Source organism: Maniola jurtina, chromosome 9 (assembly GCF_905333055.1).
Source record: "Maniola jurtina chromosome 9, ilManJurt1.1, whole genome shotgun sequence".
Lineage (NCBI taxonomy): Eukaryota > Metazoa > Arthropoda > Insecta > Lepidoptera > Nymphalidae > Maniola > Maniola jurtina.
Window position 1 is genome coordinate 9282769 of NC_060037.1, and position 22987 is coordinate 9305755.

General features: G+C 36.2%; 1 protein-coding gene across 4 annotated transcripts in view; it reads left to right on the plus strand.

Annotated features, from left to right (window-relative positions):
- Positions 1-14439: 14439 nt before the first annotated feature.
- Positions 14440-22987, plus strand: part of LOC123868566 (protein-L-histidine N-pros-methyltransferase) — a 73434-nt gene continuing 64886 nt past the window's right edge. The window contains exons 1-2 of one of the 4 annotated variants that reach the window (XM_045911125.1): positions 16440-16692; positions 16780-16986. In XM_045911125.1, the coding sequence (XP_045767081.1) occupies positions 16669-16692; positions 16780-16986 (231 nt within the window). In that variant the 5' untranslated portion in view covers positions 16440-16668. Of the gene's footprint in view, positions 14618-15226; positions 15456-16439; positions 16987-22987 lie in introns of those variants that run through there. The other 3 variants (XM_045911127.1, XM_045911126.1, XM_045911124.1) reach the window with 3 other exon arrangements.

Genomic DNA, 22987 nt, shown 5'->3' on the forward strand with positions numbered 1-22987 from the left:
AAATCATCATCATCGTGGAAGTCCACTGTTGGACATAGGCAATCCCTAAAGAGCGCCACAACACTCGGTCCTCAGCCTTCCTCATCCAGTCACTTATATCGTCGGTCCATCCTGGAGGGCGTCCCACACAATGTACCATATCTCTACACACAAACAGTTTTTGGGGAAATTTCGTGGTAAGTAAATATCATTCGTTGACAGCGTTTAACCTGTTAAGAGTTGTTCTTAGAATGCCTTTCGCAAATTCTACCATTATGAATTAATGGAAGAATCATCCTCATCATCATTAAACTGGAGATGCCCACAGTTGGACATAGGCCTTCCCCAATAAGCGCCACCACATCCGGTCCACAGCCTTTCTCATCCAGCCATTTTCCGCCAACCTTCATCGCCATCGTCGTCGATCCATAGTCGCCAGCACCCCCACTACGTTGTAAGAGGTAATGAGGATCACGACACAGGGAAAAACAAAAAGTTAACTGCTTACTTGAGTACCTTAGATATCTTAATCTTAACTTGACCACCAGGATTGACGATGTTTATAAATCCCAATCGCTAATACATAGCATTCGTTCCTTTGACGGTAAAATCTGACATAGGTACAAACAGCGACAAAGCTAGGTTTGCAGTTTTGCACCCGCCAGAGTAAGCGACTACGGATTGTCGTTAGACCCTACAAGATGGCACATCTCATTCGGATATTGGATGAACTTGTATTCGCTCCGATAAGGTTTAATTACAACAAGGGAAACAAAACATGTGAGGATCAAATTACCAAGCTAACTACTTCGGACCTCTCGAGGTATTCATAAATATCTCTTAACGTGTTTAACCCCAAATCACTGTAAATTATTATTGGAAGTTTACATTATTAAAATAATGAAAATGATCGCTCCGGGCCTCCCTGCGTGCCTGGTTGCGAACGTAAAAACCACTTGAGGCGATTAAAAATAAAGAATAATTGGGGCGGCCATTCACGCATGTTGGCTCATTAAAACAATTAAATCTTGATTGAACAGAAATTATAGCTGTCGATTCTTAAACATAATGCGATAGTGCGCCGGAATCTGCCTCGAAAAAGATTAACGTTGATTTTAATAAGAAACAATTATTTACGTATGTGTGTCTTCATCCCACGCTCAAGTAGTCCAGTTAATTTTGGGCTTGGTAATTATCAAAAATTACATATGTATGGCCACTTTTTCGGCCATCATTTCGAGTTTTTGGTTACGTCAACTAATTATGAACAATAATAATGGAGTGAGTCCCTGTTTTTGTTAAATATATCTACCTATATTAAACATTTATATAAGTGACCATGACGATTGGTATGCCCGGTTAATACTAAACCACTAAAATAATATTACCTTGTTCAAAGTATAAACTTAACTTAAAATAACTTCCAAAAAGATAACTCCGGAATGTGGACTGTCCTTAGCATGGTTAGGTACCAACCAGAACTCTTAGCAAGCATTATTTTTTTAGTTGGTCATCAATGGAATGTATTGCAAACAGATCAAAAATACCTGCTCTATCATTGCTCAAGTCTCAAATCAGATTACATTTTAATTATAGATTATTCGTGAGATAATCTTACAAACTCGGAGGCTGCAAGAGTGACGGATCACCAATAGATCTGTTATTATTGTAATAACGTAGGTAATTATTTTAATTGCAGCTAGATTCTCGGGTTGAATCATCAAGAACGATTGACTAAATTATACCTATAGAAACATCAAACAAGATTAAATGCTCTATTTTAAGCTAGATTTCATGCCATTTGAATTAGTGAATCAACGATCATCAACTTCAAAACTTGAAAATCAATGGACTCTACCATTGGTTCTTTAATAATAATTTATTTGCATGATTTTTTATTTTTTCTACGGGATGGAATACGATATCACGTCATCCGTTACCCACCTGGCACTGTTTGGTGAAAATCCCCTGATGTAATTGCGAGGAAATTATATAGATACTATAACGTAAGTTTGGCTTTCATGGGCTCAAGGCTCTAAAAGCACAAAAATAATATTAATAACATCTACTTCGAAAACAAAAATTAGGAAAAGCATAACCTAAGGTACCTTAAATTTTTTCTATATCATCGATACCCAAGACGACTACGTGGGTTAGATTTATGGATAAAGATTTTCATATTTATGTTACAATCAACTTTATATACCTAAGTCAATTCTAAGTGCAGCAAAATTTGAATAGACAGCATAATATATGCGGGACTCTACAAAATTCAAGTCGTTAAGAAATAGCATTTCGTATTATAAAATGGACCAACCGCAAGCAGCTGCAGCAGCAACATCATTACGATCTCCATACATATTTACATCTTATGATATTTTTAATTCAATTTTCCCCGCGAAAGTTCGGAACCTACTCCGTTGAGTGTTGAAAGCTATCCAATTTGCGTAATACTGCCAAAATATCTCATTTCTACGCTCACTGCCGTTCTGCAACTCTAAAACGACCAAATAAACACGTTCTACAAACGGAAAAACCATCTTTTTCAATAGCGATAAAGTCGCATTTAGACTGAATGCTTTTGAAGGTAGAGCCATTTGAAAATAAATCGCAAATGGAGTTTTGGCAATTCCATAATGCGAAAGTGGTCTGTTCAAGCTTTTGACTCTATGAAAAAAACGCGATACTCGGAAAACGATAGAAAAAAAGGGGAGGCATTTATATTTTTCATAGAGTTTTTATTTATGGTTCGATAAATATGCGTAAAGCGATATTTAGAGCATCGGCACTCTGCCGATTAGTACGTAATGGGAGCTTTGTAGAAACACCGCTTTGCGGATCTCTGTGGTAAATGCTAACCCTTTCAGCTTTGAAGCTATCAAAATTATTTCAGAGAAGGCTCAGAGGAACAAGTGGATTGATGTTGTAGGATTACTTTGAGAAGACTGTAAGCCTTCTGCGGCTTTGCGTTCATGTTAATTTATTAGGAGAAACCAAATTAGATTATGTCTACTTTTACTTGCAGAACAAGTAACAAATTCTGTTTATTACATTTGGCATCTACCATTACACTACCTAGATCGCGCCACCACACGTCATGGTCCTTCGCATTCCTGATCCATCCACTTCCCGCTGCTTTTATTATGTCATCGACTGTATTATTATACCTAGGTACATTAAAGTACTAGTTACTAGTATACGTACTATAATATACTAGTAACTAGTATCTAGTAGTATATACTAGTAACTAGTATCTACTAGATGCTCGCTTGACGAAGTTCCAGGCGCAACGCCTTGCAAATTAGAGATTCCGGTGTCAATTTCCGGTGGAGCAATTTTAATATTTCAAGCTATGGTTAGAATGATACCTTGTCTAGAGACATAGCGGATAAGGAACTATGTATTTGGCTTGGTTAAAAATTATATTTAACAAGCTGATTCTGATTGTTCACGTGGATTTAGATTTAAAAATCCCATTGGAACTCTATGATCTACCGGGATAGAAGTAGCCTATGTCTATTCCTGAGACACAAACTATATCTGTACCAAACGCCAAAGTCAAACAGACAGGTACACATCTGAATTTATAACATGGTATGCATTAGGTATCATTTATCTATCGGTTAATTACGATGCCTACCTATTGTTAAGTGTGGAACAAAAGATTAACAATCACCAATTTCTGCGTCGTCCAATTAGATAATCATAACCTACACAGAAGGAAACAAACAAGGTTAATCAAAGGGTTACAAATCAATTGATCGCCTCCCTCGCTAACTTCTTGCATGCCTCTCACGCGCCGCGCGAACACAGCGGTAAATGAATTGCGCCTATCATAAACAACTACACGGTTAGGGCACGCACCTGCAATATTAATTGCCTCCATCAATTTTATTATTAGACAGCTCGGGATCGAACCCCCGACCTTCCGAAATTCTTTCAGAGAGATCGGAGCACGACACCCCTAACCACTAGGATATCACCGCACCACACCTCTAATTTTTCGAAGTAAAGTAAAGTATAGGTATGTGCGTTTTAATCAATTAATTAATATCACTTTCTTTAACAGTGATGGAAAACATAGTGAGGAAACCTGCATTCCTGAGAGTTCTCCATTATGTTTCCAAAGTCAAAGGTGACCCGTTCTCAGTAGTGGGCCGGTGATGAGTTGATCATCGTGATGACCTCTTAAACAGAAGGAAACAAGGTTAGTCAAAGGGTTGCAAAATCAATTGATCGACTCCCTCGCTAGCTTCTTACATGCCTCTCACGCGCCGCGCGAATACAGCGGTGAATGAATTGCGCGTATCATAAACAAGTACACACGGTTAGGGCACAGTTAGGGTTCGCTCCTGTGATGTTAATTACTTCCGATCATTATTAGACGGTACGGTTAACTTAATTTGTGGAATTTTATTCTTAGTAATTGGAAAAGGAATGAAACTGTAATAATTGATTAGCCATAGCAATGGTGATGTATTTATTGCTATTTTTACCCGACTACGGCAGAGCTAAAAGGAAGGGTTATGATTTCAGCAGTCAATTTACATGATATGTTCTCTGTAGCACCTATAAACTACTAAGCCGATATTGATAAATGAGGTGCCAATCGATTCATTATTATAGTCCAGGTGACAAAGGTTGCATTTTGTACGAACAGAATCAATATGACGATCTCTGATTTTTGAAAGAGGAGTGCTGAGGAGGAGGAGTATTGCGCTCATCGATATATATGGATTAGCCATTCCCATACAATTCCGTCCGCAAAAATACGCTTGAATCTTACGTCATCGTCATTGACAAAGTCAAGAGACTTTTGCAAATTCTATTGACTTTTTGAGTGCGTTTTTTATCTTCGAAGGGCCAATCCATATACATCGATGATTGCGCTATCTATCGACAGACAAGGGCCGTTTTGAGAGTCTATCGATTGACAAGTAAGCATACTCGTAGCTCTCATGTAGAGACAGACATAAGCTAATTTTATCCCGGAAAACAAAGAGTTTACCATTTTGAAACCATGCGGATGAAGTCGCGGGCATCATATAGTTGTAACAAATGGATTAATTTGCTTGTTTCAAAATAAATTGCTTGCTAACTTGTAGTCGAGGGATAAAGTGTCGAAATGTAACTCAAAACCCAGATTCCTTCGGTCACGCCGCCCTTGGCAATAATAACACCGTATGTCCATATGTCCCACCCGGGTTAATTCCGCCCCATACCACTAGTATGAACGATGACCCCTTTATTACTTATTAAGGAGCTTCTGCCCGTACCGGCGTTATTTATGTTCTCTAATAATAATTTGTATTAAATCACGGCCGCTTCCCGCTGGACATACGGGATTTGTAGCCTATTGTTGTTGCTTACGGAAAACGGAAGAAAAAATACAAGTAATGTATGAAGAAGGACAAATAAGATCCTTTCTACTCCAAGTTTCCTGTCTGGTCTGTCGTGACTAATTGTTATTACGCAGCTCGAAGATGCAACACGATAAAAATAATGAAAAAAATAGCACATACATTCCGACTTCCAAAAAGAAGGAAGTTCTCAATTCGGTGCGTTTTCTGGCGTCAGCATAGAGATAAATCACATCACACTAATCACACTAATAATATAAAGGCGAAAGTGTGTGTGTATGTTTGTTACTCCTTCACGCAAAAACCACTGGACGGATTTGGCTGAAATTTGGAATGGAGATAGATAATATCCTGGATTAGCACATAGGCTACTTTTTATCCCGGAAAATCAAAGTGTTCCCACGGGATTTCGAAAAACCTAAATCCACGCGGGTGAAATCGCGGGCATCGGCTAGTACTTAATATATTAGGTACGATTATAGAATATTAAAAAGTTGAAAATTAAAACCCGACTGCGATCGTCTCAATAACACTGAAATATTAAAGTAATAAAATTGTTTGTCTGTCGTTTGGTGTATTTTAATGTCGTTGTACATTTATACCCATGAATTCAGAATTTTCGAATCGACTAATTTGCGAGAATAGTCGATACTAGAATGAATTTCTTAAACTGGACCCGTTCAAGTAAAGATTTTTATATTAACCTGTGAGGATGATACTGCCATTAATTGTCGCAATTAAAATACCATAAGTCTACGTTGTCGTATTAGTTTACAAATTGCGAAAAACCAAATTAAATTTGAATTTCGTGGGCAGGCCCGTCTCATGCCCTTTAAAAAAAGTGAGTAATGTTTTTACGTGCCTTTAGCAACTGATATCTTTTTGTCCGAGGTACAAAGTACATACTGGCACTACCATATCCCACACATTTTGTTTCTCAGAAAATAAGGAACTTCTGGCGGCAGTGGGATCATGGATCATGAATTATGACATTGTAATATTATAATATGGAAACATATAAGCTACCAAGTATATTTTAGTCTCGGTTGTTTCCAAAACTTGCCTCGTCAATGTGCAAACATTGTTCTAAAATTAAATTATTTTCAACGCGACTTGTCGTGCATAATTCAGACTTTTTCGCAGTTCATAAAAAGGGTTAAATTGATAGTAGAGCAATAAGTTGATCTTGATTTATTCCCAATTTCAATCATCCATTTATAGTGGCCAATGTAAACAAAATTTGTAAATTTATTCAGGCCATTAGACGGTTAGTGTAAACGTTATTGTTGGGGAATGTAAATCTCCTAGCACTATTTTATTACTATTAGATGTAGGTAATAAACATAACATAAACAGTTCAAATTCGGTCATTATAATAAATACAGTGTAAAAAAAAATATGACTTCTACTTATAACCGTCGATCAAGGTTATATTCTGTAAAAGTCTAGATTCAGTTACATTTTCAGCTATCTATTTACATAAAGACTAGAGACAATACCTAAGTAGTTTAGCTAAAAATGTAGTTGACCGAATGTTACCTATTTGTAGCATAAATAAGCCATAGCATAAAACACCGACAAACGAAGATGAAGACAGGCCGACGAATAAATAAAAAGCTCATATGATAAATCATCAAGAGTTTGTCACTGACTGCGTATTTTAACAAATCCATAATAAATCATTATCATTATTTGCTATTGATTGACCTATCGATAAATTATTCGTTGTAAATATCATTTTCCATTTAAGAAAATATGAACTTTTGTTCAACGATATCACATCAAGGCGTCTCCTGTAGGTTGAATGCTCGCAGCTGACAACACGCCATTCAGAAGGAAATCTCGACGCTCAATCAGAAGGCATCGATGATAGATAGGCCAGAAGTAGGCACATAAATCAAGTATCAAGATTCTTCAAGAGCTAGGACTATACACAAATCGAATGACACTTTCAAAATGCAACTGTCACAGTAAACCATGATGGCCGCTGAAATAATAGCGAGCAAATGACGAATTTCCCATTATTAAGCCACGGTAACGTGCCAACCGAATCACGGTATTCGTTTTCAATCAGAGATTTTGTGAAAAATTGCTATGACAGTATTAGTCATTTTTTTAAACCAAATTTGGTTTTAATACCTCCATTACGGTTTCGCTGCACGCTACTGCAAAAAAGTGTATCAAAGGGAAACAAAAGATTTTGTGCCTATTACGAAATTACACTTTATTACATAACTTTGGTATTTCCCTGCACAAAAAAAGTAGAAAACGTCATGATATCGTAATTGTTATAGTATTTCATTGAAACCTTACATTGTCCAGTGATAAATAAAGCTCCATTTTTTCGTGTGCCATTAATGAGCCTTTAGAATTTAAATGACGTGCCAAAAATGCCAATTTAATCCTTAATTATGGTTCAAAAATTTCAACGACACGCATATTAAAAGAAAAAATTAATTTCATCTCAGTAAGTAATTAAAGGGAATTGGGTAGGTGTAAATTATTTAATGGTGCCTCGATAAACGAGTTCGGGACACCCCAAAAAAATAATCCACGATGTTGGGTCAACGAACGGTACAAGACATGACACGGCGAAGTGTAAATCTCGTGCCCTTATCTGTAGCCAATTCGCATACATTACATCGCAACACCGACACTTAAAGTGACTAAGCTAAAAAATTTAAAATTCTATTTTCAAATGATTTTAAAAATTAAAAAAGAAAGTTATTTTTTAGTCTATGAATTCGAAAAGCGACCAAAATTATTGCATTTAGCCATTTTATTAGATTCATATTGGAATTTATAAATGATAAAAAAAAATTGTTTAACTTCAAATAAAATCTTTCTATTTGTAGTGACAGCATCACCAGTATCGTAGCTAATTCATAAATCATAACTATATAGACTATGAAAATGAGTAATTCATGTCGATACTCAATGCTAGGAAGAAACCTGCTGGTCGATTACAGAAAAGCTGTATTAAACATTTGCAATCGTCACACTGAAGCTGCCATTTTTTGGATAAACACCAAGCGAGTCGCAGAGAGCTGCTGGGCAAAACAAGACAAGACCGTGAATTGAAAAAAACCTTTGTTGGAGATCTATGTCCAGGAATCCTTTGATTGAGATAAGAACGACTGAAAATTCTAAATTTGGGGTTATGCCACTTTTGAAAGTGCGGCATGTTGAAGACTCTGCGGGCGACAACATTTGCATTTTAAGCACCGGGCAGTAATTATTAGTGCCTTTAATTATTTGCCCGGTCAAGGCGGTGACGCGTGGGGAATGTACCATAATTTGTTTTTGTAATCTAAATGACGTGGGGAAATAATGCCGCGCGATTGTACAATGTGGGCTTAGTTTACTGAGAATTCCAAAAATTTAAAAGAGCACTTTGATTCATATTAAGGACAGTGACGACAGAGTAACTTTTGCCCTTAAATAAGTACATTGTTGCTTGATAATATTTTCCGGTCGTAACCAAGTCGGTATATTATGCGTATGGTGATGTAATATCTATAGGTGAACTGGGCGACAACCAGGGCGCTCGCAATTAGGGGATGGCATAGGCCCGTAAGGGATGGGATAGAGTACGGAACCGCCGTGTTACCGTAAGTTAACTGGCTGGCCACCTCTTCTGCTTAGCAATGCAAAATTATAAAAATACTAATGATTATGAACGTCTAAACATGTATTAAGTACCTTTATCCAGCCAGTATAAGGTAGATGCGATCGTCTAAGGATCGTTTCTGTAAAAACTAAAGAAATATCACTTGCTTCGCTCGTGTATCTACGAGTAGGTATTTATATTCTTACTTAGTTGCTTACATGGAATTACAGAGCCTTGAAAAATTCAATAAGGTAAAAATGCCAAATTAATAACGACGCGAAACTGTATATCATCGCGAAATCATAAATATTAATAACGTAGGCGCATAAAAATACTTCGCGCGAAAACATCATTCAAACATTGCTTGTACAACATTCAGCACTTCGCCGCGCAAGCGTCAATTTAATTTTTAATTATGGAACTGCCTAACGAACACCTCTGGCTCTCGGGATGAATATGACTTATACGAGAAACCAATGTTTTAATTTCAACCTTGGCTCTGTGACTTAGGGTGCATATTTGCCTGATATGAGGTAATCCCAGAGAATCTTGAAGAGAGCTCGAATTAGCATCTTGAACTACCAAGCCTGTCGGCGGTCATCGAGCTTCAACTTTAGTAATGAGGTATGACTCCAATCCATTGCATTTAACGCGCTCTTATTTATATTTAGTTGAGTCTTGCTCACGACTTCGCGGAGTTTGTGAAGGAATGATAAAAGGCTATAAACATCAAGCAACAACACGTTTCAAGAGGACTTCTACGTAACATTATTGAAAGAATCATATTTTTAATTAAAAACAGTTTTCACTTAATAAAATGGAAACACTGGTTTATTCTATCAGTAGCTAAGTAGATGCCTACTAGTCCTCAATCCCAAGTTCCTCTACCAGTCAACCTTGGTATCATAATTAGTAAAAGAATTAAAATGCAAAAACTTAGTTTTTTTTTATCTGATAAGGAAAACTTCAAAATATAGAAACTTTGTTTTGAAATTCGAGTTTTCCTTTTATCCTATACCTAATTACTTAAACATGTTTTATCTATCATAAGGTTGTATCGCATTAATCGTCCAAATTACGTAATCAATAAATATTAAGTGAAATATTCACTTTTTGCTACAGACTCGTCTTATAAGTATAGTAAGTAGGTACAAATCACAATTCCTACACTGCATGATTACAAACACGAACCTCATCGAACATAGGCCCTGTACGTAAATGAAAACTCGCCTCATCACGTTCAAAATTGAAATCCTTCGTTCCCTCACTAATGTCGGCCGCACTCTATGTCTTTGTCTTATTGTATCGCTCGGGCTACGATTATCCGAATTATGTTTAATTCAGATCCATCTCAATACTAATGCTCACCGTTTATGTTGCCCTAGTAAGTAATAAGAAAGAGCGATTCCATTTGAAGAAGGCACTCCCATAAAGAGAGCAGTTTAACAAATTTATAACTTCTGAATGGTACCCTACAACCAAAATTAGCTTCGTCTCGTGCAACATTGTATATTTAACGCCGTTCGTGATAATTACAGATAATGGCACTGTTAAGTGCTTCGAGTGATACGTTTACTGCAAACGATACGCACGAAAATATATTTTAACGATAACAAGTCGAGTTATGGTTATAGAGACCACTCGGATATAAATTAACGCGAAGAAAGCCGACCATTAACGGCAATAAATGCGGTTACGCAATACAAGACGCCTGGCTGAGGGACTTTTATTAGAAACGTGATGACTGTATTCGTGCCGAAATCAGAGGATCCAGGGCATTGCGGCCGTACGTGATGGCCGCGACACCTTCCGGCCGGTGTGAAAAATTATTATTTTTTGATCACTCAATACCCCAATCTGTAACGTGTAATTGCCTGTTTAGCGGTTTATACTCCGACCAAAAGATAATTTCTCGGTATCTTCCCACCCTTTGTGACGGTTAAACTGATTTCCTGCCGAGCTACGTGAAAGTTTAACCGGCTTAATCCCCATCGAGCTTTTAATGACATTTTCTCCGAGCGAAGATACACCACAACAAAACAACGAATATGACCGAAGATGGTTAGCCGCAAATCATAGAAAGATTTGCTGCATTGATAAAAATAAACGACGGGCGAGATTACGAAATCAATATGAAATTGCATTTCCTAATGTCAATTGTTAGTTACGGAGTGCAATAAAGTTCCAATAATCATGATATGAAATAATTCTTGGGCGATGTGGCCGTGCTGCGTGCGGCTCTTTCTTCTTCACACAGCAGGGTTGCCACGTCGCAACCTGACTGGCTCATCAGACATACGAGCTTAAAGACCACTGTTCTTGTGCGATGTGCCCACATCTCGCTGTTTCATGTACCTATGCGAAGATGTTTTTGTTTAATTTTTTTTGCTGAGCCCTATCTAGTCCATGGTTTTTGATTACATGACCTACGTGCAATTGTTTCAATACCAATATACTTAGTAGATTTATAGAGTAGTAACTTCCTTCGTTGTATAAAATAAATATACTTACTTACCTAATAAGCAGCTAAGTGCTAAATTGAATGTGATTTCTTTCGTGAGAAGAAGCATCAGTAAGCTAAAACTAACGTAGCTCAGTTACTCTTGCTCTTGCTCTTGGTTGCAGCAACAGGCGCCTGTAGACAGCCCTACAGTTGAGGTAGGTATCCCCTTCTCTGTCTGCGCCCGAGGATCGCACGGGGTATGATGAACTCAGTAATGATCCAATCAGAACTGAAGTGCATCAAGTCGCCGCTGTGAGAATGCGGTTGAGGGTGCAAAAACTACGAGCACGGATTTAAATTAAACTGACCACTTGCTTTTGTTTCGAGGCACCTTATCATTACCCTCAACAATAGAAGTAATTATAATCCAGCTTGTACCTCACCTCACCTTAGCCCTGTAAAATTCAAAAAAGAGTGAACGAAAATTGAAATTCCGCACCTATCTACACCTACAAGTGTAGGGCACTCTTAAAAGATTAATACCTAGTTGAAACAAGATATTTTATTATCTATAGGATGGATAAGCAGATGTTTTGTAGGTTTAACTTATGATTAGTGGCAAGAAAGTGAAACTGGCAAGACTAACTTCATAATCCGCTATTACAACACCTAAGTACTTCGAGACACTGTTTATATAATTCAGCTACAGTAACTCAGTTAGAGGAATGGCTCTCGAATTTAAAAAAAAAACCGGCCAAGTGTAAAGTGCTCGGGTATTTATTTCGACATTTTGCACGATAGCTCAAAAGTAAATAAAAATTTGAAAAATGCATAAAAAATAAAAAATGCATAAAATTAATAAAAATCTATTTCAGAATGTACAGGTAAAGCTCTTTCATATGAAATCCCACTTGATATACCTAGTAATCTAACTTTGCAAGTTGAAAATACAAATTATTTGTTCATGAACACACTTTATTTATTTTTTGTGATGTATCCACAAATTCACGGTTTTCGGATTTATCTCCTTACGCACGCTATAAGATTTACCTACCATGCCTTTCATGATTTGAACATGACCTAGGTCAACGGGAAGTATGTACCTACCCTATAGGTTTCTTGACAGACACGACAGACAGACAACGAAGTGATCCTATAATGGTTCCGTTTTTCCTTTTGAGATACGGAACCCTAGAAATGAATTAAAGGGAACAATTTTCTGCAATATAAATCAGTTACGAAATTGCTCAAAAGCATTGTCCCGTTTGCCGCATAGCACTGAAGCACTAAGTGTGCGCTTTTAAAACATTTTTTTGGAATTAAAAAATAAGTAATGGTCTCAAAACACTGGCTGTTACGTTTCTCCGATGGCTTGTAATTATTTTAAATGTCCCGCGCGCGCAGGCGCAAGCCCAACTTGCTGCGGGCGATCCGCGCGTGATCGAAACACCATATTGAACTTGCACTGAATTACCTATTGTTTTCATTTTTATTTTAATTGCATTTAGATTGCTTTGTTACAAGCAAGCTCTAGTTTATTGATCTACCACAAAATACCTCTACCTAATATTAAGGATCTTATGTAGGACCATCCTCCTAACTTTAAGGAGGATGGTCATATATTTCTCTGTAAACTAATTTTATTATTAGTAGTATAAATTTCTAAAAGTACGACGAAAATTGCATTTATTTTAAATTAACTGAGCCGACATGTAGGTACCTAACTATAGGTCATACTATACCTACAAAATGTTTCGATTTCTGATCTGAAAGACTGAATTAGCTCTGTAATCAAAAATATTTGATTCTTTACCTAAGTACAATAGAGATGTACAAAAAGCATTGCTTGTTTAGCTAGCACATTTTTTTTGTTACCTAGGTGGAAAAAATTGGTAGGCCTTATTGTTTCTACTGTTTTCGCTGTAAAAAAAATCTTCTAAATTCAACCTGCTATTTAAGCAGGTTTCATTCCGAGATAGGCTTGTTCAAAGGCTTTCCATTATTATTAGCAAAAGTGACACGACACATGGCATGGCATCGACACAAGGTATAGATACTATTTCCAGGTGATCCCAACAAATCTGGTATTAGAAGACTACCTTGAGCTGCTCCTCGATAGCTACAGTGAAAGTTTGGACGCATTCGGAACATACCAATAATGGAACACACTCTGTTTTCCTGTTTCGTAAACGTCCACTGCTGGACGAAGGTTTCCTGCAGAATGATTTTTTTCTGTTTGTGTCCACCATCTCCCAGCTTGAGATCGTCCATTCATCTAGTGGAAGGTTTTCCAACGCTACGTTTTCCGGTGCGAGGTCGTTATTAAAGCACCTTGAGACCCCAACGCCTATCAGCTATGTTCGGATTATCCCTACGCGATCAAATCAGAAATGAAGAGATTCCAGAGTGACTGACGTAGGTATCTCAAAGAGTCGCGAAGCTGAAGTGAAAAGGTAGACAATGGGCGGGACTGATAGGTTTTTCTGTTTATTCGAGCCTAATTCAGCCGTTATCACTTTTGTACCAAGTTTTGGCCCAGTTTTCAAGGTTACCAAAAGATAACAATCTAGTATCATCTAATGCTACCTGCCAATTGCCATTAATATACGCAATGGAGTTAAAAAAATTAATCAACAGCAATGATAGCTCTTATCATCTTGCATAGTATAGAGAGAGAGCCAGCGAGTGCCAGACCTTCGTTACTTCATAAAATCTGAAAGTTTCTATGCGTATTGTCTGCAACACAGCGACTATGAAGATTGGATCATGGTGGCTTTAGAAGATAACAGGTAACAAAGGTGTAAAAACGTTTGACGTAGTTCTTACGTAAAAGTATGAAGCCTAATTTTTTATATTTTCTACGAAATCTCCTCATGCATTGCCAGACACAGTGTCGTGGCAACCCCCTGCCAGACGCCTAAGGGTGAGAAACTTTCAGCTTTTATAAAACAACGGAGGTCTGGCCCTCCGGGGCTCTTAACTATGTTTATCACCACGAACAATGTGATAAGTCAATCCTAGTATGCGACGAGCCGCGAGACAATCAACCGACTGAAAATATCACCATTTCAATTTGCCGCTAACTTCAGCACGTTTGCTGAAACTTAACCTATACCTACCTAATGTGTATCAGGAGTTTTTCTTTTAAACTTGAAAAGTTAAATTAACCGTGACATAGAGATGGAAAGTTTTCACAAGTTAAAGGTGCCTGGCATTCAAAAAGACGTAAGTAACTATAAAAAGAATACCTTACCAAACTGTAATAGACGTATGGTGTATCTGTGTTCAAAATTTTAAAACGCGCCGTTTTTAAATTCTTTGCTATACTAATTGGCTATCAAACATATTTTTAGGCTTATTATGCATAAATCAAAGAAGTTTCACTTCTTTCATCTATACCAATCCAACATACACACAACCATTATTTTACTAAGCAGAACAATAATAATTATTATAGGTACACCATAAATTTTATTAAAACGGGACATCCAATTTTTTTCCTTTTTGCAAAGTTATTATGTTGATGTACTTACCTACTCCAAAAACATTGATTCTTTCTGAGTATTCCTAAGGTTATACAGATGATTAAAAAAATATCTAAGCAGGTACATACTACATATAGCTACTTGCTTACGTACCTATTTATAAAAATTCTAAACTATTAGAAAGAATTGGAAGAATTGCCTGCAAAAATAGAAACAGCTCAATTCGCAAAGGCAATCGTTTTTATAACTTCTAGCGAAATCCCTAAGAGGTGGTCAAGCACATCGGTGAGACAGTGAACGGACGGTCACGGCCAAGGCCGAACTGAGATTTGGATTTATTGAACCTCACAAATAAAAAACCTTCTAAATAAACTTAGTTGAGTGCTGTTCCCAACAACGCGAGGCAAAATTTTATGTATCTGGTTTCGTAAATTTATTAAATAAATAAATACTTCATCTGCTTAAAATTAATACTTACCTGTACCTTAGTGTTATGTGAAGTTAGTGATACCAAAATGATGAACACCGTTCTACGAGAAATTGTTGCGAGGGCGTCAGTTGAATCAAAACAGCTTAAGGTCTGTTGGTATTTTATTCATTGATTTATTTTATTAGTGCTTTAACGAAGCTCAGCTGACTTCCAAAAAACCTGCGCTGTTTATATACATATTATCAATGACTTTAAAGTCATTGCATATTATAGGTAGTACCTAGGTACCTACCTATATTTAATTTTAATAACTTCTGTTTCTTACCTGTGGTCAATCGAAGTACTCAGACACCTTTACTCAAATCATGTTTATAGGTAAAGCTCATACCTAAATACATAAATTATCAAATAAAAGTGAAGACAAATTCAAACGCTTGTGCGCGTGTCACGCATGCGCGCAGCGTCACAGACTCACCTTTCCTACGTGCATGTTTCATAATATGAGGTCCGTGGTCGAATCCCGTCTATTAAGAAGCCGTTGGTGTATGAGTATCATCATCATCATCAGCCTGTGGACTTCCACTGATGGACATAGGCCTTCCCTATAGAGCGCCACCACACCCGGTCCTCAGCCTTCCTCATTCAACCACTTCCCGCTAGCCGCTTTATAAGTATCGTCGGTCCATCGTGCTGGAAAGCACGAGTATCATAGCTTAGCTTGACGTTTATTTTAAATATTCTATTAGTTCTACTAGGTTCTACTAGTCCTATTAGGTACATAACCTAAAGTCTCAATGTAATGAGACTAAAATATGAGGTCCACTCTACCATGCTGGTAAACCCATAGATATGTAGGTAAACCCAAATGTAGCTAGTTAGTTAATTAATGTGGGTAGATCGATATTATTATTCATAGTTATGAATAGAATTCATATTTTATACACTAATGATTATAATCATATTATAAATTAATAAGTGATAAAAATTAGGATTCATAAATAAATTGTAACCAAGTTTAACAAATAAAAAGTAATCTTTAAAGGGTTCTTCGTAAAACGGAATGTTTTTTCTTTTCGAAAAAAGTGGCAGCTGACGTTGACATAGTTGACATATGTCATAATGATCTTGACAGTTCATTTTCAAAACAAACTCAGGTTTCGTCTTTGTGATAATAAATTAATATGTATTTTTACTTATTACTCCAATTTAATCAACGTAATTTTATAAGCAGCTTGCCAATCTTGTGATATAAGTATTCTAAGAATTCTAGGATCTTTACAAATATCTCATTGAGGTTATAACTTTTATGTAGTTCTAAGGTATTCACATTTTTGTGCTGGGTTTTGATCAAATCTCAGTCGATGTCAACTATTCTCCGTATTTCCGTAAGTTTATGTATTATATACCCGGTATTGTTGTTAGAACATTGGCACACGTGTTCAAAATCTGATATTTATTCTTATCACACCAAGGAGTATGAACAGACCTGTCGAAGGCATGGATATACTGAGCTAAACGAGTCAGATTTGGACATTTCTATAAGTAATTCGTACGAGGATGAAGATATGGCGAGTAATTCAGGATTGAATGGATTATATCGGCCCAGAAGTGCATTGGCCCGAGCCTTGTATGAGAAACAACGAAATGACAGACATCTGCAGGAGTTTGATCAGAATGAGGTGAGCATATTCTTCGATTTTATCCATACAAAGAAATATAATGTATAACAATCACTCAGATATAAATTAAAAGACCATTCTAGTTCACTTCCAGTCTTTCCTGTACTCGCAACTTGTCCCATTTTTGTTAAGTTGAAAACAACAATAAGTTAGCTATGTGAGAACTATATATTTGCACATCTCTTAATAGTAGTAAACAAACTCGTAATCTGTATTTCTGTAATTACTCATTTTAATTTTATTTAGAACCTATTTTTCAAGCGCTAAGTAATATTTGACTGAGGAATAAAATAGAAGTTTTGGCAGTTTTATTTAGGAATTCTAGTTTCATTCGTCAGATTATCTAGTAAAATGATAAATCTGTGCTAAAATATAGTAAAGTAAAAGTATTATAACTTCTAAAACAGTATGCATTGTGCTGGTGTGGCATTAATAAAAGCCATTAAACAAAATCAGACGAAGAAGAACATAGTACTTAAGTAGGTATTGATTCCACGATAATTTAGGATATTTTTCAAAACAGATGATTAACATTCATATCCATGATATTTTTATTATTATAAATGCAAAAGTATGTCATCCGTATGCTAGTTTTTCACAGCCCATATATGTAACAGATTTTGACGAAGCCAAGTACAAAGATAGCTTGCATCCCAGGGACAGATATAGGCTACTTTTTATTCAGGTAAATCAAAGAGTTCCTGTAGGGTGTGAATGAATTGGCGGGCATCATCAATTTGGTACTGAGATAGATACCATCCTGGAAATGGATATGTAGGCTTTTTACCCGGGAAAAATCAAAGAGTTTTCACAGATGTTTGAAAGACCTAAAGACAAAGTCATAGGTATCATCTAGTAATTAATAAGCCCAGCCATGTAAAGCTGGGACAAGTTAGCTAGAATTGTATATAAGTTATACATTATCTTACATAACTAGATGGTCTTTCAAAGTAAATATTTAATATTAATAGCTATATTTAGTAAGTATCATTTGCTTTAATGGTGAAGGGAACTATTGTGATCCTGCATGTCTGAAAGTTCTCCATAAAGTTCTCACCTAAGACACACTCATCACACACACACAATACAAACACTCGATCAGTATGGTGGACTACAGACAAATCTGTTCTCATTCTAAGATGAGAACCATTCTCAGCAATGGGTTGTGCGATTGGTTGATAATGATGATTTTAAGGGAATGATTTAATTTGTGGTATCTTTAAAATGGGGTAACACTTGATTAAATTGTAATTTAAGTAATTAAATAAGTAAGTACATGCTATTTATAATATTTCCTGAAGTCTTTTCATGGATTAATGTTAATATGTTCTTGACACTACAAGGCTGTAGACACACACACACACTGACACACATACTCATATTATGTGGTTATACAGTACACATAATAAATCTAGTAAAAAATTAATTGTATTCAAAATCATATCTTCTATTATATGGTTACTAACTATGGACAGTTCAAAATTAAATTAGTTTTGTCTGTCCTTTTCTTTTTACATTGGTAAGAAAGAGATGTAAATACTCAAAACTTTATTTGCGCTCAGAATCAGTACCATTGTCATAGTAATTTTGATAATTTCATAGGACACTATCTTTGTATGGAATGACCCATCTAGTGCATAGTAAATACAGGTTGGTTAGGACCTTAGGTTACAGGTATGGTTGGTTAGGAACAATAAGTGGTTAAGCCAAGTCAAGTGGTCATGTTCAGTGATTGAATTTTAAAAATCTCTTGCTTGAATATAAATAATATGTAATATACATATATCAATATTAGATCATCAAAAAATATCTAATATATTATTATGAATGTTTAATTAGGTCCTTTAGGTCCACCGTCGACGTATCCGAGCCATTGTTATCGCCACCAATTATTGTCTTTTTTTACAATCACACCCATCTCACTCTTGGCCAATGGAGCTATAAGTTCAACATCTAGCTGCGCTGAAATAATTATCTCTAGCTTCTATATGATCTGTAGCTAGTAAATGATAATAGTAGATAATCTGATAGCAGTAATATAATAGCAATATAATGGACTCCCATTCTAAGCGTATGTGCTTGGAATGTTAACAATTTGACTGCTCTCCAGTATACCTACTCTATATAGGTAGATATATAAGTGCTTTACCTAAATAGTGACTATATCATTACCATTAAGGCTATCCTTGCCAACGATCCCCCGTCGATTTCCTACGTATGATATTATTGTTCTTATCTCTATCTGCCCTGGTTCGTGCATTCTCGGTTCCTAGATCGGTACATTTGTGATAACCAAATTTCAAATTGCTGTGATTGGCTGAATTTACCATGTTCTTGCTGCGACAGTGAGTTTGAGCCACTAGCGGAACAATGTTAGCCGGTCAGAAATGATTGCAATTAGTCAACCTGTTTGACGTCCGTGTTCTGTTTTCGATTACAAAAAAGAAAAAATTGTTGTTGCAATCATCAATTTTAGCAAATAGTGAAAGAGAGTCGGCCAATCAGAGGTCACAACTACCGTCACACTTTCTGTCACACTATGGCAGTAGGCATACCGAGTAATGAAAACAATTTTTCATTCTGTCTAGGTCGAAGTAGGGTTGCCACCTGGCTCTTTTTAATTTACAGGCTACCACCATCAAAAATACGGGGTTTAGATTTGAAGAAATTTGAAATTTTGAAGTATTTGAAGAATATATATATAGGCGGTGGTTCTCTCTGAAATGCATGGAAAGCCTATTTAGATATTTCAGTTTATTTATAAGTTTTGTATTTTTTCTCTGTATGTTGCCGTATCTTGATTGGTGAACTGTGTTTGCAATGTGGTTTTAAATAAAAGATTTATTTATTTAAATAGCTTTTAAAAACTCTTAGTGTTGTAAAGCAAAATGTTATACATTTCATGCATACAATCTTCTCATTTCAACTTAAAATTACATTTAATTTGTAATTCCACCTTCACAGTATCAATACTATGGCCGTAGCCAGGAATCGATTGCGGGAGAGGTTTTATTAGGGCCGGAACTGAATCCTGTCATGAGGAAAAAAACATTCGCTCAACTTTATGGGCTAATTACCTGGTTAGTGGAATTTCGCCTTTCAATTTGACAGTGAGATAAAATACAACAATAAAAAAGCGCGAGCGCAGTGAGCGTAAGTGTTTTTGGTTCAATACAGAAAAAATTAAAGTGAAAGGGAAACGAGTGTAGCCATAGCAAGATTTTATTTTTAAAGCTTCCTATCCATACTAATATTACGAATACGACATCTATTTGCCTATCTATTTGTTATCTATTGCCTGTATTGTTATATATCTATATATCTATATATTGTTGTATATCTATTTGCCTATCTATTTGTTACCCTTTCACGGCCCATCTTCTTTACCAAAATTTTGGTACTTACTATTCAGAGGTAACTAATTGCATCCCAGACATTTTTTTTAGGCGGCTTTTTAGCCCGGAAAATCCCCCACGGAATTTTTAAAAATCTAAATTCATGCAAACGAAATTGCGGGGTTTACACCAAGTAATAGAAATTCAAAGCGCGAGTGAAGTGAGCGCGAAATGTTTGATATATTTCCAAAAAAAAATTGGTAAGCAAATGCAAGAAATAGTGTACTTAAGTATTATTTTAGGCTTAGGTTTTTGACGGCTTCCCAGGCGCAGTCGCCATTTCGAAATTTCTGGTCTGGTGGGAGGCTTCGGTCATGGCTAGTTATATGGTTAGTATGGCCCTAACGGCCAAGAAATTAGACTGCATCATCACTTACCACTAGAAAAGATTAAAGTCACGGGCTAACTTGTATAAAAAAAGGCTTACATCCTCAAACCAAGCCCCGCCGCCTTGGCAACGACCATGATCAATATCGAGTGGGTTTCGGCTACGCATTGCCGCAAAAGGAAAATATTCTTTCTACTGGACATAACGTCAGTGTTTGATTTCGCCAGCCAGCTCCTGCTGAATTTGTAAAAAACCAGCCAAGTGCGAGTCAGACCCACGCACCGAGGGTTCCGTATTCGGGTATTTTTTCCGACATTTTACTCGAGAAATCAAAAACTGTTATGCATTAAAAAAATATGCATAAAAATAAATAAAAATCTGTTTTAGAATGAACAGGTAAAGCCCTTTCATATGATAACCCACTTGATATATGTAGTTATCTTACTTTGAAAATTGAAAATACTAATATTTGTTCATGAACACATGACAGAAGATAGAAGGACAAATGGACAGACGGACAGACGGAAAGACTGACAGACTGACAGACAACGAAGTGATCCTATAAGAGTTCTTTTTTGCTTTTGAGTTACGGAACCCTAAAAATATTTAGTTTTATTTGCCCCGTATTTAATTTTCATAATTACAGGTTTCTGTATCCTGAAATACGGGGTAACCAGTAAAATACGGGGCCTCTGGCAACCCTATTCGGAAAACACTGTCACATTCAAGTTAATGTCAAATATTTTGTTTTCAATTACAGAAAGCTGCATCAATCATTATTACAATATTTTCTTTGTTGTGATTGGCTGAATTTTTGAGTTTCAGCCAATAAACAGACTATTTGCCAATTAAACGTCATAACAATATAAATGCCAGAAAGTTTAACCAAATAAAACAAACTTAATGAGAACCTAGTGAGAATGCAAACGGCACACAATTTATAATACATATTATGTTAGTCGTATATAATAGATATTATAGTAGTCGTTCACTTTGGTAATAGTCAGATTGTCATCAGTAAAATTGATATTGGTCGAAGTATCGTAAATTATTGTTTCGGTGACAAATATTTTTATTATCTATTTATCTTTGAACAGAATGGAATAGAATGAAATGGAATGGAATACAATGATAAATTTTTATTCCTGTAAACTTTTAGGTAAACTTCAAAGTGTTTTTGGATGGTCAGATAAATTTACCACTGGTTCGGAATGCCGATCCTACGTTTTCTAGGGTTTCGTACCTCAAAATGAAAAACGGAACTCTTATAGGATCACTTTGTTGTCTATCTCTCTGTCTGTCGTGTGTGTCAAGAAAACCTCTAGGGTACTTCCCGTTGACTCAAAACCATGAAATTTGGCAGGTAACCTAACTGCGTAATTTTGGGTAGTTTTTTTAATCGATAAAGAAAGTTTGCGACATTGTTCAATAAAAAATTTGGATTCCAACTCCTCAACCCTGATGTTGCAGGGGAGCTGACTACTAAAGCTAATGGGATTTAAAAAGTGTCGATTATTAATTGATATTGAAGGTATCTATACCAAGTAAACACTTTGTCGTTGACCTCAACCCTGATGCTGTAAGAAATTGCATTCCTAAATCCTGGTGATCCCTCGGGATTTGAAAAGGATCATCCGTTTAAATATTCTTACGTGATACAGAAACAAGTTGCATCCCGGGGACGGGCTATTACGGAGAGGCAACTTTTGTTCTGGGAAATGAAAGGATCGGGATTTTTAAAAACCTAAATCCACGCGAGCGAAGCTGCGGGCATTAGCTAGTTGTAAATATATTTAGAAGCTACTATAAGATAATAGATAAGGTACTTATTTCCTTATATTTTTATTGTATGGCAGCGCGCGGTTTTATTTATAAATTGCACGTCCTGTCCTTTTCTGTAATACATTTTTTTCTCAATATCTACCGCTTTATCTCATAGCAAGAGTCCGTAAGACATAATACAGTGAAAATAAGCAAAATATACAATTTTTGCAGTTTCCACGTCAGTACCTGTCGAATTTTTCTAACAGTGTAAGCAGCAGAGCTGAGTTTACCATCAAGTGTTGATATGTGGGTGTTCCATAGAAGCTTTGCATCTAACATTATACCGAGAAACACGGGGTTCTCCTTTATTTTCAACATATGATTATTTATCAATGAATTTATGTCATTTAAGGTCCTGGTATTGGGCAGTGTGAATTCAACACACTTAGATTTCTTTGCATTTGGAAGTAAATTGTTAGCAATAAATCAGAGAGTGACCTGTGATATGGCATTA